The sequence below is a fragment of the Artemia sp. Qi Xiang Cuo genome, chromosome 3 (assembly GCF_049724085.1).
Source record: "Artemia sp. Qi Xiang Cuo chromosome 3, ASM4972408v1, whole genome shotgun sequence".
Lineage (NCBI taxonomy): Eukaryota > Metazoa > Arthropoda > Branchiopoda > Anostraca > Artemiidae > Artemia > Artemia sp. Qi Xiang Cuo.
In genome coordinates, this window is record NC_142796.1 from 23,157,646 (window position 1) to 23,174,272 (window position 16,627).

Sequence of the window (16,627 nt, forward strand, 5' to 3'; positions counted from 1 at the left end):
TAGATATTTCGACTATGCTGAACAAAATGGCTTTCTAAAAATTTGGATCGTGTAACTTTGGGAAAATTGAGCATTGAATGGGGCATAGTTGCCCCTTCAGTTTTTTGGTCACTTAAAAAGGGCACGAGAACTTTTAATTGTCGTTCAAATGAGCCCTACAGTAGAGTGTCCGCTACTATCCTAAGCTTCAGCTGAAGCTAGCTTCAATTATTGAATCTAAAAGATTCATATTACCATGGTTACGAAGTGTTTATAGAATTGGTGGTCTTTAAAAAGACCGTTGGGTAGTCATGGGTGTGATGACTATTGTAAAAGTTAATCATTGTTTGTCATCCACTCAGTGTGATTCCAATCTATATTACGGATTTGTTTGTTCCTCTTCTTCCTAGGATATCTCACACACATATTCCGAGAAGGAATATCTATCGGTACCCATTTGCTAAAAAATTAAACCTCGTCCTCTGGGTTGTGTATTTTACTCGGAAATACCTCACAATTAAAATCTTCCAAGTTGAATATTGGTATATCGGATTTGCATTTGTCGATTAAAAGCTTATCAGTGGGCACACTCCCTTTTATGTACAGTGCTGTTACGCCAAAAAAAACAGCATATCTCTCTAACTTCCTCTTGTACATAGGATAAATCCTTCCCTTTGTTATAGGATGGGAGTATCGTTCTATTATATAAACCTATTTTGTTTATAACGTATAGTGTATTGCGCCACCTGTCTTCATTATAGTCATACATATTGTAGTTTATATACCAGTGGTAACAAGAGACTTCTTGATGATCTGTAGTCAACAGTAGAAACGCACATTCAAAAATCAATCCACATGCCGATTTCTTCAAACCAATGTATTCGCAATCGAAAACACCATACATCCTTGAAGTTATATCGATAGAATGGATATTCAAACTGTATAAAGTTCCAAATTGAAACTAGATTTTATACTAAAGAAACTGAATATATTAACACATACCCAAGACGCCCTGGTTTATATTTAATAAAAACTATTTTTATTATTAAGGCCTCAGAATATTTATCTTCGCGAATGACAAGTAACGATTTTTCTTAAATTAGAATATTAGATAGATATCACATGTAAACAAGAAACTACCGGTGTTTTAGACGTAAATTTCTCACACCTAGAAGAGACTCGCAACTCATTAGCCCAAATATACATGCTAATATTATCACTCTACTTGGTCAAAGCTACTTCTTTGCTTGCACATTTGAGCCTTCGAAATAATTTTTTACACTTTGCTGAAAGACTATTTAACCACTTTTTATTGATTTAACAGTTTAGTGATGTCAATTCGCCAAAATTTATTGAGGGCAAAATGTATTTTTTTTTTCAAAATCTAAGGCGACGGGATTTTGTCACTTTTTTTTATTTTCAACGAAAATACCTGGAATAGGCATTTTTCAAGGAAAATGTCTCAAAATAGATTTTCAAAATCTAGGGGGTAAAAAAATCTTAGTGGGCAACTTTCTACGCTGACCCCACAATTGACGTCACTGTATAAATTAACAATAAAGTTTGCTGGGTAAAGCAAGTCTGCTGTTTTTCTTCAGGCAATCTGATAATTTAAAAAGCTTGTCTTGCTTGTAAATAAAGTTAGACACTTTGGTGGTATGACTTACATATCCCAGATAAATAAGGGCGGTATTCACAAAAAACAATTTAAAATCGGATTTTGGAGATATTTCTCAGGAGTATTAGCAGAAGAGCGGTAATGGCGGCTGCTTAATCGCAGAAGAAATCGGCAGACTTAGACACATTGTATAGTAGATTTTTGCATGGCTTAAATATCCTTTTATGGAATATCTGGAATCTAACAGTCTCCAGAAATCAGCATCGTAATTGATAATACAGAAAAATCGCAATAGGAGTGGTTCAGGTAACACATCTGCACAATGGCGGAAATAAAACGAGTATTTCTTTTGCCTGGAGTTAAAATGAGCTCACCCACATCTTAAGTTCATATTTTTGTTTTTCAACCGCTAAATGAAAATTTAAATACACACGCATAGACTCGGTCGCAAAGAAACCCTTCTTTGCATAAAAACGTCCATAATAAACTGAGTTGTGTGTATTCGACTCGAACCTGTATTTTTTGTTTTTTTTTAGCACTTTTTTCGTATATTTTGATTCGATTATCATAAAAAAAGACTATACAGCAATAATAGGCCTTTCTACAAATTCTCGATTTGGCCTTCTTTTTCATGAAGAAGTACATACCTTTGTGAAATTGAGTTGGGAAAACATGAACAATTTTAACTAATATTGGATTTTGACGAAATTGAACCCTATTTAAAGAAATGTCATATGTTTAAAGGGCGCCAGCAGGAATTTTTCCAGGGGGGCGGGCCAAACGCCAAAATATCAATGGTGGTTGGATGACAGGAAATATATTTCATGAAATTTTTTCGTAGGAATATGTTTGTTTTAAAATAAACAAGGAAAGCCAAAAAAAAACAAAAACTAAAACGATTTCATCTAGTCAAACTTAAAACATTTGTCTAGATAAATTAATAAAGAACTACTAATTCTCCTTCTCTCACTGGAAAAGTCTAAGACCTACTGCGTCATTGGTGCTTTACTGAAAACTATATGCGTCTTGAACAGTCTTGGAAAGTATAATCAGCATCAAATTCAATATTTAATATACAATGATATTAGTTGTTGAAATATCCTCCAGTTCAAGAATTTATTTCACTCTAATTTTATTTTTATTTTCAATGCTGTAAGAACTGGAAAAGTAGATATTTGTAATGAAATTTATTTTCAGTGAAGCGCCAATGACGCAGTAGGCTTTTGGTTTTTATTTACAGTTAAGGAAGGGGGCAGTATCCAAACTCTTGTTTGTAGTGAAACTATATCCGGCTTGAACAACTTTAGAAAGAACTAATAAATTAAACTGAATATTTTATGTATTAATTAAAATACTTTCCAAAAAATGAGTTTTTCGAAGAAAAGTAAAGGCCATTTTAAACTTGAGATCAGCAGATACAAATGCCTCTTAAAACTCAAGCTCAAAACGACCAGAAATTACGATTAATGAATAAATGAAACCCAAAACGAACAGAAATTAAATAAACAATCAATGCAAACCAACATACAATAGATACTAATGTAAATTAATAAATAAATCTTAAAACGAGTGAAAGCTGAATTCAACATACCAAAGAATATTAAAACAAAAAACAATAACTCCAAAACAGAATTCGGGTATGGACGCTCTCTCTGCCTTCTACAACGTTAACCATAACATGTCATTTATATTTTGCTTGAGGCCAGGTTGATTGAAAGTGTATCGATTTAAGCTTGGCTCTGAAAATAAACATTAAAATTTACTAACATTTTGAACTGATGAGCTTTCAGCAATTGATATCATTATACATCAAATATTCAGTTTAATTTATTAGTTCTTTTTAAAGTTGTTGAAGACGAATATAGTTTCCCTACAAACAAGTGATTGGATACTGTCTCCATTCCTAACTGTAAATAAAAATCAAAAGCCTACTGCGTCATTGGCGCTTAACTGAAAAAGGATTATATTAAAAATATTTTATTTTCCAGTTCTTAAAGTATTGAAAATAAAAATACAATTACTGTGAAATAAATTATTGAACTGATTGATATTTAAAAAATTAATATCATTATACATTAAATATTCAATTTGATGTTGTTTATACTTTCCAAGACTGTTCAAGACGCACAGAGTTTTCAGTAAAGCGCCAATGACGCAGTAGGTTTTAGAGTTTTACAGTGAGAGAAGGAGGTCATACCCAAACTCTTGTTTGTGGTTATTTTTCTTTGTTTCAAGCTTGATTTGCATATTCAATTGAAGTTTCACTTGGTTTAAGATTTATTTATTAATTTACATTAATATCTATTGTATGTTTGTTTGCATTGATTGTTTATTTAATTTCTGTTCGTTTTAAGTTTCATTTATACTTCAAGAGAAATATATTTTTTTTTCGTTTTAAGCTTGGTATTCATATTCAATCTAAGCATTACTCGCATTAAGATCTATTTATTCATTTATATTATTACCTATTGTATGTTTTTGCTATGGTTTAATATTTAATTTCTGTTCGTTTTGGGTTTCATTTATTCCTTAATAGTAATTTCTGGTCGTTTTGAGTTTGAATTTTAAAAGGTATTTGTATCTGCTCGGAGTGTAGGTTTTACATCACCAGGCACGTGCGAGGGAATTTTTTTTGTTGGTGGGCGGCTTAAAAAGGCAAAAATGGGTGAACTACATGAGTTTATAAGACGATTCGTGAAAACCCCAAGGTTCCTTCTGATTTTTTGGACAATTGCCTTAACTTGAGAGTAGTTTGTTAGAAATGCGTCGTTGATAATTAAAAAATCGGATGCTAAACTCAGACAAACAAAAGGATCGTAACACCTGATTGCCTCGTATATTTTGCATGATATTTCTAAAGTCAATTAAGATGAAGAAATGTCGGAGTGTAGGTTTGACATCACCAGGCACGTGCGAGGGAAATTTTTTGTTGGTGGGGGGGGGGGCTTAAAAAGGCAAAAAGGGGGTGAAGACACACACATTGAGACGACACACGCACAGACAGGATACACAATACAGAAATTTAATTCAGGAAATTATGAAAAAAAAATTTTTTACGGGGTTACGTGCGCGCACGTAATTTCCCTCGCACGTGCCTGGTGATGTCAAACCTACACTCCGACATTTCTTCATCTTAATTGACTTTAGAAATATCATGCAAAATATACGAGCCAATCAGGTGTTACAATCCTTTTGTTTGTCTGAGTTTAGCATTCGATTTTTTAATTATCAATGACGCATTTCTAACAAACTACTCTCAAGTTAAGGCAATTGTCCAAAAAATAAGACACAACCTTGGGATTTTTATGAACCGTCTTATAAACTCAAGTCTTTCACCCATTTTTGCCTTTTTAAGCCCTCCATAAACAAATCATTTCCCTCGCACGTGTCTGGTGATGTCAAACCTACACTCCAACATTTCTTCATCTTAATTGACTTTATATATATCATGCAAAGTATACGAGGCAATCAGGTGTTACGATCCTTTTGTTTGTCTGAGTTTAGCATCCGATTTTTTTAATTATCAACGACGCATTTCTAACAAACTACTCTCAAGTTAAGGCAATTGTCCAAAAAATCAGAAAAAACCTTGGGATTTTCACGAACTGTCTTATAAACTCATGTAGTTCACTCATTTTTGACTTTTTAAGCCCCTCACCAAGAAACAACGTCTCCCGCATGTGCCTGGTGATGTCAAACCTACACTCTGACATTTCTTCATCTTAATTGACTTTAGAAATATCATGCAAAATATACGAGCCAATCAGGTGTTACAATCCTTTTGTTTGTCTGAGTTTAGCATTCGATTTTTTAATTATCAACGACGCATTTGTAACAAACTACTCTCAAGTTAAGGCAATTGTCCTAAAAATAAGAAGAAACCATGTTATTTTAACGAGCAGTATTATACACTGATGTATTTAAATCGTTTTTGCCTTTTTCAGTCGCCCACCAACAAAAAAAATTCCCTCGCATGTGTCTGGTGATTTCAAACTTACACTCCGAGCAGATACAAATACATTTTAAAATTCAAACTCAAAACGACCAGAAATTACTATTAAGGAATAAATGAAACCCAAAACGAAATTACTATTAAGGAATAAATGAAACCCAAAACGAACAGAAATTAAATATTAAACCATAGCAAAAACATACAATAGGTAATAATATAAATGAATAAATAGATCTTAAAGCGAGTAATGCTTAGATTGAATATGAATACCAAGCTTAAAACGAAAAAAAAATATTCCTCTTGAAGTATAAATGAAACTTAAAACGAACAGAAATTAAATAAACAATCAATGCAAACAAACATACAATAGATATTAATGTAAATTAATAAATAAATCTTAAAACCAGTGAAACTTAAATTGAATATGCAAATCAAGCTTGAAACGAACAAAAATTACCACAAACAAGAGTTTGGGTATGACCTCCTTCTCTCACTGTAAAACTCTAAAACCTACTGCGTCATTGGCGCTTTACTGAAAACTCTGTGCGTCTTGAACAGTCTTGGAAAGTGTAAACAACATCAAATTGAATATTTAATGTATAATGATATTAATTGTTGAAAGATCCATCAGTTCAAGAATTTATTTCACAGTAATTGTATTTTTATTTTCAATACTGTAAGAACTGGAAAAGAAAATATTTATAATATAATCCGTTTTCAGTTAAGCGCCAATGACGCAGTAGGCTTTTGATTTTTATTTACAGTTAGGAATAGAGACAGTATCCAATCACTTGTTTGTAGGGAAACTATATTCGTCTTCAACAACTTTAAAAAGAACTAATAAATTAAACTGAATATTTGATGTATAATGATATTAATTGCTGAAAGCTCATCAGTTCAAAATGTTAGTATAATTTTAATGTTTATTTTCAATATTAAGTACAAAAGAAAATATTTGTCATAAAATTTGTTTTCAGTAAAGCGCCAATGACGCAGTAGGTTTTAGACTTTTACAGTGAGAGAAGGAGGTCATACCCAAACTCTTGTTTGTGGTGATTTTTGTTCGTTTCAAGCTTGATTTGCATATTCAATTTAAGTTTCACTGGGTTTAAGTTTTATTTATTAATTTACATTAATATCTATCGTAAGTTTGTTTACATTGATTGTTTATTTAATTTCTGTTCGTTTCGGGTTTAATTTATTCTTTAATAGTAATTTCTGGTCGTTTTGAGTTTGAATTTTAAAATGTATTTGTATATGCTGAGCTTAATTTTAAAATTGCCTTTAATTTTATTTGAAAAACTTATTTTTCGGAAAGTTTTTTAATTAATAAATAAAATATTAAGTTTAATTTATTAGTTCTTTCTAAAGTTGTTCAAGCCGGATATAGTTTCACTACAAACAAGAGTTTGGATACTGCCCCCTTCCTTAACTGTAAATAAAAACCAAAAGCCTACTGCGTCATTGGCGCTTCACTGAAAATAAATTTCATTACAAATATCTTCTTTTCCAGTTCTTACAGCATTGAAAATAAAAATAAAATTAGAGTGAAATAAATTCTTGAACTTGAGGATATTTCAACAACTAATATCATTGTATATTAAATATTCAATTTGATGTTGATTATACTTTCCAAGACTGTTCAAGACGCATATAGTTTTCAGTAAAGCACCAATGACGCAGTAGGTTTTAGTTCCAGTGAGAGAAGGAGAATTAGTAGTTCTTTATTAATTTATCTAGACAAATGTTTTAAGTTTGACTAGATAAAATCGTTTTGATTTTTTTTTTTTGGCTTTCCTTGTTTATTTTAAAAAAAACATATTCCTACGAAAAAATTTCATGAAATATATTTCCTGTCCTCCAACCACCATTGATATTTTGGCGTTTGCCCCCCCCCCTTCCTGGAAAAATTCCTGCTGGCGCCCTTAAAACATATGACATTTCTTTAAATAGGGTTCAATTTCGTCAAAATCCAATATTAGTTAAAATTGTTCATGTTTCCCAACTCAATTTCACAAAGGTATGTACTTCTTCATGAAAAAGAAGGCCAAATCGAGAATTTGTAGAAAGGCCTATTATTGCTGTATAGTCTTTTTTTATGATAATCGAATCAAAATATACGAAAAAAGTGCTAAAAAAAACACTACAAATACAGGTTCGAGTCTAATACACACAACTCAGTTTATTATGGACGTTTTTTATGCAAAGAAGGATTTCTTTGCGACCGAGTCTATGCGTGTGTATTTAAATTTTCATTTAGCGGTTGAAAAACAAAAATATGAACTTAAGATGTGGGTGAGCTCATTTTAACTCCAGGCAAAAGAAATACTCGATTTATTTCCGCCATTGTGCAGATGTGTTACCTGAACCACTCCTATTGCGATTTTTCTGTATTATCAATTACGATGCTGATTTCTGGAGACTGTTAGATTCCAGATATTCCATAAAAGGATATTTAAGCCATGCAAAAATCTACTATACAATGTGTCTAAGTCTGCCGATTTCTTCTGCGATTAAGCAGCCGCCATTACCGCTCTTCTGCTAATACTCCTGAGAAATATCTCCAAAATCCGATTTTAAATTGTTTTTTGTGAATACCGCCCTTATTTATTTGGGATATGTAAGTCATACCACCAAAGTGTCTAACTTTATTTACAAGCAAGACAAGCTTTTTAAATTATCAGATTGCCTGAAGAAAAACAGCCGACTTGCTTTACCCAGCAAACTTTATTGTTAATTTATACAGTGACGTCAATTGTAGGGTCAGGGTAGAAAGTTGCCCACTAAGATCTTTTTACCCCCTAGATTTTGAAAATCTATTTTGAGGCATTTTCCTTGAAAAATGCCTATTCCAGGTATTTTCGTTGAAAATAAAAAAAAGTGACAAAATCCCGTCGCCTTAGATTTTGAAAAAAAAAATACATTTTGCCCTCAATAAATTTTGGCGAATTGACATCACTGAACTGTTAAATCAATAAAAAGTGGTTAAATAGTCTTTCATCAAAGTGTAAAAAATTATTTCGAAGGCTCAAATGTGCAAGCAAAGAAGTAGCTTTGACCAAGTAGAGTGATAATATTAGCATGTATATTTGGGCTAATGAGTTGCGAGTCTCTTCTAGGTGTGAGAAATTTACGTCTAAAACACCGGCAGTTTCTTGTTTACATGTGATATCTATCTAATATTCTAATTTAAGGAAAATCGTTACTTGTCATTCGCTAAGATAAATATTCTGAGGCCTTAATAATAAAAATAGTTTTTATTAAATATAAACCAGGGCGTCTTGGGTATGTGTTAATATATTCAGTTTCTTTAGTATAAAATCTAGTTTCAATTTGGAACTTTATACAGTTTGAATATCCATTCTATCGATATAACTTCAAGGATGTATGGTGTTTTCGATTGCGAATACATTGGTGTGAAGAAATCGGCATGTGGAGTGATTTTTGAATGTGCGTTTCTATTGTTGACTACAGATCATCAAGAAGTCTCTTGTTATCACTGGTATATAATCTACAATATGTATGAGGATAATGAAGAAAGATGGCGCAATACACTATACTTTAAAAACAAAATAGGTTTATATAATAGAATGATACTTCCATCCTATAACAAAGGGAAGGATTTATCCTACGTACAAGACGAAGTTAGAGAGATATGCTGTTTTTTTTTGGCGTAACAGCACTGTACATAAAAGGGAATGTGCCCACTGATAAACTTTTAATCGACAAATGCAAATCAGATATACCATTATTCAACTTGGAAGATTTTAATTGTGAGGTATTTCCGAGTAAAATACACAACCCAGAGGACGAGGTTTGATTTTTTAGCAAATGGGTACCAATAAATATTCCTTCTCGGAATATGTGTGTGAGATATCCTAGGAAGAAGAGGAACCAACAAATCCGTGATATAGATTGGAATTACACTGAGTGGATGACAAACAATGATGATTTTTTACAATAGTCATCACACCCATGACTACCCAACGGTCTTTTTAAAGACCACCAATTCTATAAACACTTCGTAACCATGGTAATATGAATCTTTTAGATTCAATATTTGAAGCTAGCTTCAGCAGAAGCTTAGGATAGTAGTGGACACCCTACTGTAGGGCTCATTCTAACGACAATTAAAAGTTCTAGTGCCCTGTTTAAGTGACCAAAAAACTGACGGGGCAACTATGCCCCATTCAATGCTCAATTTTCCCAAAGTTACACGATCCAAATTTTGAGATAGCCATTTTGTTCAGCATAGTCGAAATATCTAATAACTATGTCATTAAGGATGACTTAATCCCCCACAGTCTCCAGGGGAAGGGCTGCAAGTTATGAACTTTGCCCATTGTTTACATATAGTTTTCGTTATTGGGAAGTATACAGATGTTTTCAGGGCGGACTTTTTCTGATGGGGGAGGGGGTCGGGGGAGGAATTTACGTGGGAATATCTTTCCATGGAGGGATTTTTTATGGAAGAAGGGGATTGTCCATGAAGGAAAATCCTCACTCTTTACGCTAAAGTTCTTTAGAACTTTCAAAAGAGATATCTAAAGTTTTGAAAGTTCTCTGTTGAAAGTTCTTTAGTACTATCAAAAGAAAGTAAGGAGCGACCCAGCTCAATAGTAACCGAATCTCTAAAAAACGGAATTTTGATACCAAAAGATACAGCAAAAGAATTAGATTTGTGTGTTGATTTCAAATATATAAGTTGCACCAAGTTTAGTTATACCCGTCAAAAGTTAGGCGCCTGAGAAAATGTGCTACATTTTCGAAAAAAGTGGGAAATACCCTATAAAAGTCGCAAAACTTTAATAAAAATCACACTATTAGATTCAGCATATCAGAGAACCCTACTTCAGAAGTTTTAAGTTCTTATCTGCAAAAATGTGGAATTTTGTATTTTTTTTGCCAGAAGAAAGATCACTGATGCGTGTTTATGTCTGAAAATCCCCAAACAGCCAATTAAATATTCTAATTCATGATTCCAGGCAAGTCAAACCACGAAATACTAAAGTTAACTTCTCAAATAATAAACCCCAGGAACCTAACACCCACAAAAATCTAAAAAACTATGTCTGAAAACCCAAACAGCTTATTAACTATTCTAATTCATGATTTCAGGCACGTCAAATCACGAAATACTAAAGTTAACTTCTCAAATAATAAACCCCGGGAACCAAACACACACGAAAATCTACAAAAACTAGGTCTGAAAACCTATACAGCTAATTAACTATTCTAATTCATGATATCAGGCACATCAAACCACGAAATACTAAAGTTAACTTCTCAAATAATAAAATCCAGGAAAAAACACCCACGAAAATCTAAAAAACCTAGGTCTGAAAACCCTAAACAGCTAATTAACTATTCTAATTCATGATTTCAGGCACGTAAAACCACAAAATACTAAAGTTAACTTCTCAAATAATAAACTCCAGGAGTCAAACACACACGAAAACCTAAAAAAACCTAGGTCTGAAAATCCCCAAACAGCCAATTAAATATTCTAATTCATGATTCCAGGCAAGTCAAACCACGAAATACTAAAGTTAACTTCTCAAATAATAAACCCCAGGAACCTAACACCCACGAAAATCTAAAAAACTAGGTCTGAAAACCCAAACAGCTTATTAACTATTCTAATTCATGATTTCAGGCACGTCAAATCACGAAATACTAAAGTTAACTTCTCAAATAATAAACCCCGGGAACCAAACACCCACGAAAATCTAAAAAACCTAGGTCTGAAAACCCTAAACAGCTAATTAACTATTCTAATTCATGATTTCAGGCACGTAAAACCACAAAATACTAAAGTTAACTTCTCAAATAATAAACCGCAGGAGTCAAACACACACGAAAACCTAACAAACCTAGGTCTGAAAATCCTCAAACAGCCAATTAAATATTCTAATTCATGATTTCAGGCAAGTCAAACCACGGAATACTAAAGTTAACTTCTCAAATAATAACCCCTAGGAAGCTAACACCCACGAAAATCTAAAAAACTAGGTCTGAAAACCCAAACAACTAATTAACTATTCTAGTTCATGATTTTAGGCATGTCAAATCACGAAATACTAAAGTTAAATTCTCAAATAATAAACCCGGGGAACCAAACTCCCACGAAAATCTAAAAAACGTAAGTCTGAAAACGGGGATTAGTTCACCTCAAACCACTTTCGACTTTAAAAAATGGCACTTAGATCTAGCGAATATCCACATGCTTGATTTAGTTCAAGTTCCACCTCAAATACCTCATTCTGTCAAATTTTCAACTTGATATGCATAGCCTACTGCCAGGAACCAGTGGGGGAATCCTCGCTCTACAGACCAAAAAGACTCAAACAGCCCAAAGAGGCACAAACAGACCTAAATGATTCATACAGCCCATAGAGACACACATAACCCAAAGAAACATAAACAGTCTAAAGAGACACAAACAGTCCAAAGAGACAACCCAAAGAGATCCTTCTGCCATCACCCCACCACTTATGTATTATACGGAACACTTCGAAGAAGTAAAGCTATTCGTTATTACAATTCTTTTCTTGTTATCTACACCCCTCTTAGTATCAACTTCTTCATATAGTATAACGTTAAACTATTTTAAATTGACAACACTGTCCAATCATCACTTGTGTATTATACAGTACACAATCACCCCATCTCCCCGGAAACACTTTCAGCCATTTCTTGTTAAAAATTTTTATTTCAAGTCAATCCTTAATAGGATCAAATTCGCAAATCCTACACTCCAATTTGCAAATCTCATTACCCCTTTTTAAATGTCCAACTTTTTAATAACAAACTGCATACTCTCAAAACACGTTTGACCACATTATACCTCGCCAAATAACCGGTCTGGTAATCTGCCTTGGAAACCTGTCCTTCATAACATATTACGCAATTCGCAAATAGGAACATAAAGTAGTAGAAGTATAACTTAGTTTCAGGATGGAACATAAAGTAGTAGAATAGCACGAGAAGGAACATAAAGTAGTAGAAGTATAACATAGATCTCTACTGATGGATGATACAATGCATTGGACTAATACAGAATGCATTGGCCTATTATAATATTTGCACATTAGGGGGTGGGCTAGGTTTGGTTACGCTAGGCTATTTTCCATAATTTTGTTTCTAAAGTATTATTTTATCATCATATTTTGTTATTTTTCATTAGAATTAACCTAACTTCACTTCTTGGGTGTGTTTCCAATAACCGAAAAGTACCAAAAAAATCGTATGGCTATTATTTCACTAATAGCTTGCAGTTGCCTCAATACAGAGGTATTAGTACTATTCTCTGGAAACAGAGCATCAAAGTTCAGACCACGCTGTGATAACAAGCAGTAACAATCGTATTTCTTTTGGGCTATATATTTTACATAATTAAATGGTATATTTAAGTTTAGAGCGATCCAATAATTTTGATGATTCGCAATAAGATGGTTGCTAAAATAAAGAAAATCAAATAAAACCCTAGAAAAAGCGGTTAGCTTTAAGTTGAACCCAGTAAAGAGCTAACTAAGTAATTGTGGTGGTCATTCTGTGGGGGTCTCACATTTGATGGTATAGTTTGTTCATTTTCACCCGTGAATTACCTTTATCAGGTCGTCTTCTTGACCTCGCCTCACTTGATGGTGAACTTTGTTCATTTTGAGCAACTGGTAATACATGCTTTCGTCCCTAATATATTCTGAAATTGCTTAAAATACCTTCTTTGTTCTTCAATTTCGTTTTTGATTCGTTCCGATCCTTGTTGTCACATGCCTTGTAACCCAATATTTCTTTGTTCTTCTCTTTCGCTTTTGACTCACCGCCTATCTTTTAACTTCATATTTCTTTGTTCTTCAATTTCGTTTTTGACTCGTTGCAATTGTTGTTTTCGCAAGTATTCTAATCGCAAATTTCTATCTTGTTTATTTTTGTTTATCAGTACTTTAGATATTTTTTCAAATCCCTTTACCCTAGCTGCTTGGTTAGGTCTTGTCACATTTGATGGTTGTTCATTTTTACTCATTGTGAATTTACATTTCTCAGGTCCGCTATGTACTATGAAACTACTGAAAACGTCTTCATGATACTTGGTATTTTATACTTGGCTATGTTTCTTGTGTAATTTTGTATGTGTCATAGACACTAAAAACGATACAACCACTTGTGAGGCAAAATTGACGTATGTTTGCTCTTGAAATGTGCTCATAAATATGTCACTCATATGATTTTTTTGACCTATCTAGATCGCTTTCTCAGGCCAAAAATCTCAAAATGGTAATTTTCCCCAAAAAATATTGAGACATTTTTCAAAAAAAAAAATAATATCAACTTTCAGTCTAGCTTTCACAGCTCCTTAATTTAGTATATTTTACAGCTCCTTAATTAACGCTTAATATCTAGCAAATGTCAATTCAGTCGATAAGCAATTCACTATTTAATATACTAAATATTTTTCTTTGTGGATTGAAAGAAAATCATTTTGGTTTTCTAATTAGTTTACTTTTTGTATTTTACCTTGATTAGTAATTTTGATTTGATAAATAGTTGATTAAAGTTGGAAATTTTATTTGATGTTAATTTGATTAAATTTCATCAAAATTTTAATTGAAGGAAATAATATCAGTATAAATAAGGGAAAGTAATGTTGAATATCTTTTTCAGAGCCAATTGAGAAGTACCTTGGATACGTTAACAGTTTGAAGATTGAACAAGAACCAGATTATGATAAATGCAGGAGCATCTTTACTGAGGGCCTCAAAAAAGCTGGCTTGCCAAATGATGGAAAACTTATTTTTTCTGGAACCCAACAAATAAAGGTCTGTTTTCTATTTTCAAAGTCCAATCAAGAGTAATAGAGCTTGAAAAGCCGTCTGAAAGCAACTTATATTGGTTGTTGCCCCCTGTAGGGCAACAACCTACTACTATTATTGCTAGCAATTCACCGCAGCACAAAGCCACCTGAGGCCTACAAAGCTAAAACGCTCCTCTTCCATCCCTCTTTACACCCTCATATAGGGTTCGTATTCCCCTTAAATCTTTCCTTAGAACATCCTCCCATTTCATTTGTGGACGACATCCCATTAGGAGCAACCTGGTAAAGAACAGCTCAAGCCCATAATAACCGAAATTTAAAAACGCGTTTTTAAAAAGACTGTCAAGTGAGGGAAAGTCGCCATTGATATGGGTTATAAGCTGCTTTATGTTAAATTGGAGGATATTATAGTTTGCGCTTGAAATCAAAACCCATAAATATAGACAGTTCACACTATTTAGGACCTTCAGAAGACATCAGATTTCATAAAGTGGCAACCCTGAGCATTGTGTGTGGTGAGGAATCTGGAAGAGTATAGTGTTTGACAGAGAAAATGATTTTCTTTTGATTGCCACCTAATTAATTTCGCTTATTTTTAGGCACTTGAACTTAGCTTTCAGAATTTGTAGGGTCTAACGTTTTTAAGCTGAATTTTTATTTTAAGCATTGTGGTATCCCCAGAAAGCGTTCCTGAAACAAATCCTCAATTTGTTCAGTCGTTTTCAAAAAGAATAAAAAATCTTCATTAATTGAGCTAGGAAATACTTAGAAAATTCCAAATGATATTGTATTTGAATTGAATTGAACGTTGCTGATAGATTTTGTTTTTTAGAATTGCATTTGCACTATTTAATTTCAGACTGTCTAATACTATTCCCAAATTTAGAGCGCAACGAATTACAATTCTTCTTAAAGGTCAAAGTATATTTCAAAACACACGAGGATTTGTGGAGTTTAAAGAAAAATAAGAATTATAGAACAAGGAAACGAGAAATTATTAAATGCTAAACAAGCAGGGCTAGACAGACCTTATGTTTTCTTCCAGAGTTTTATGAGCGTGCATGTGGGAATGATAAACTTTTTCACAAACAACCTCGTATACCATGGACAAATTACTTGAAATATCTGAAACTGAAACATTTAAAATATCTACTTTTCCAGCCATCAAGTAGTAAATTAAGAGACCCGCGTTTCTTGGTATTTGAAATATTTCTAGACACTGTGGAAATTTTGTAACCTAAAAGTCAGCGTTGAAGAACGCTCGGAATGTGCGTTAATCTAAAAATAGCCTAGTTCGAAATCTGACGTGAAATACAGCCGTGGAAAAGATTTATTTATTTTCACCTGAAACGGTAAGCACTCAGTGCTTGTCGTTACACAAAGACAATACAATAAACACAAAGAAAACGCATAAACAGCGTATAATAAACACAAAAACAATAAACATAACGAAAATATTGCTAGTGTTAAAGAAAAGGAAATGACACTAAAATAGAGAAAAACATGAAAAATACTTCTACTCCAATAAACAACCTCTAGGAAAATGTATCATTATACTGTGCTGAGTAAAACGGTGTACCTACAATACCTCAAACAACGACAAACTTTCAGCCCAAACGAGGTGATCTGGCAAGGGGTTGCATAACTGGTGAACCCTATTATCAAAACTGAAAACCCATTGCGTGGTTGACATTTTTGCGGGTAAATTTTATGTGTATGCTGGCATGTTGCCTGATACCTTGACAACTGAAATAATGAATTTGGGTTTATAATACGGTAACTAGTAATAAGGTCAGATCGATTCCATCTGAAATCTAAGCTTGACAGCTCTAGTTCCTCCATCCGTGTTTGATATGGTAAATGCTTAAGGTATCGGGCAAACTCAGTAGCATGTCTTTTTACTTTTTCAACCAGGAATCGATGCGACTTGTTCAACGGATACCACACTGTAGAATTGTACTCCATTAATGACGAAACAATAGTCTTGTATATCCTCTTAAAATTTCTAACATCAACTTTTTTGAACGTTCTTTTCGCTGTTTGAAGTCGATAATTGGCATTTGTAGATACAGTCATCGAATGTTTATCAAACTTCAATAACCTATCAAAATGAACTCTCAAATCTCGAACAATATCCATCGAAAGAATTTCAAAATTTTCAATAACGTTGCTGTACCCAGGGTAACCTTCATGTAGAAAATAAATAACACCTATTTGATCAACATTCAAATACATTGAGTTCTCACATGACCACTGCGACAGC

The 16,627-nt window shown here is 33.1% G+C and overlaps 1 protein-coding gene across 1 annotated transcript in view; it reads left to right on the plus strand.

The window, feature by feature from the left end:
- LOC148953882 (serine/threonine-protein kinase VRK1-like) overlaps positions 1-16,627 on the plus strand; it is a 110,653-nt gene that overhangs the window by 76,385 nt on the left and 17,641 nt on the right. The window contains exon 8 of the mRNA XM_089086846.1: positions 14,214-14,368. Within this exon, the coding sequence (XP_088942972.1) occupies positions 14,214-14,368 (155 nt within the window). The remainder of the gene's footprint in view (positions 1-14,213; positions 14,369-16,627) is intronic.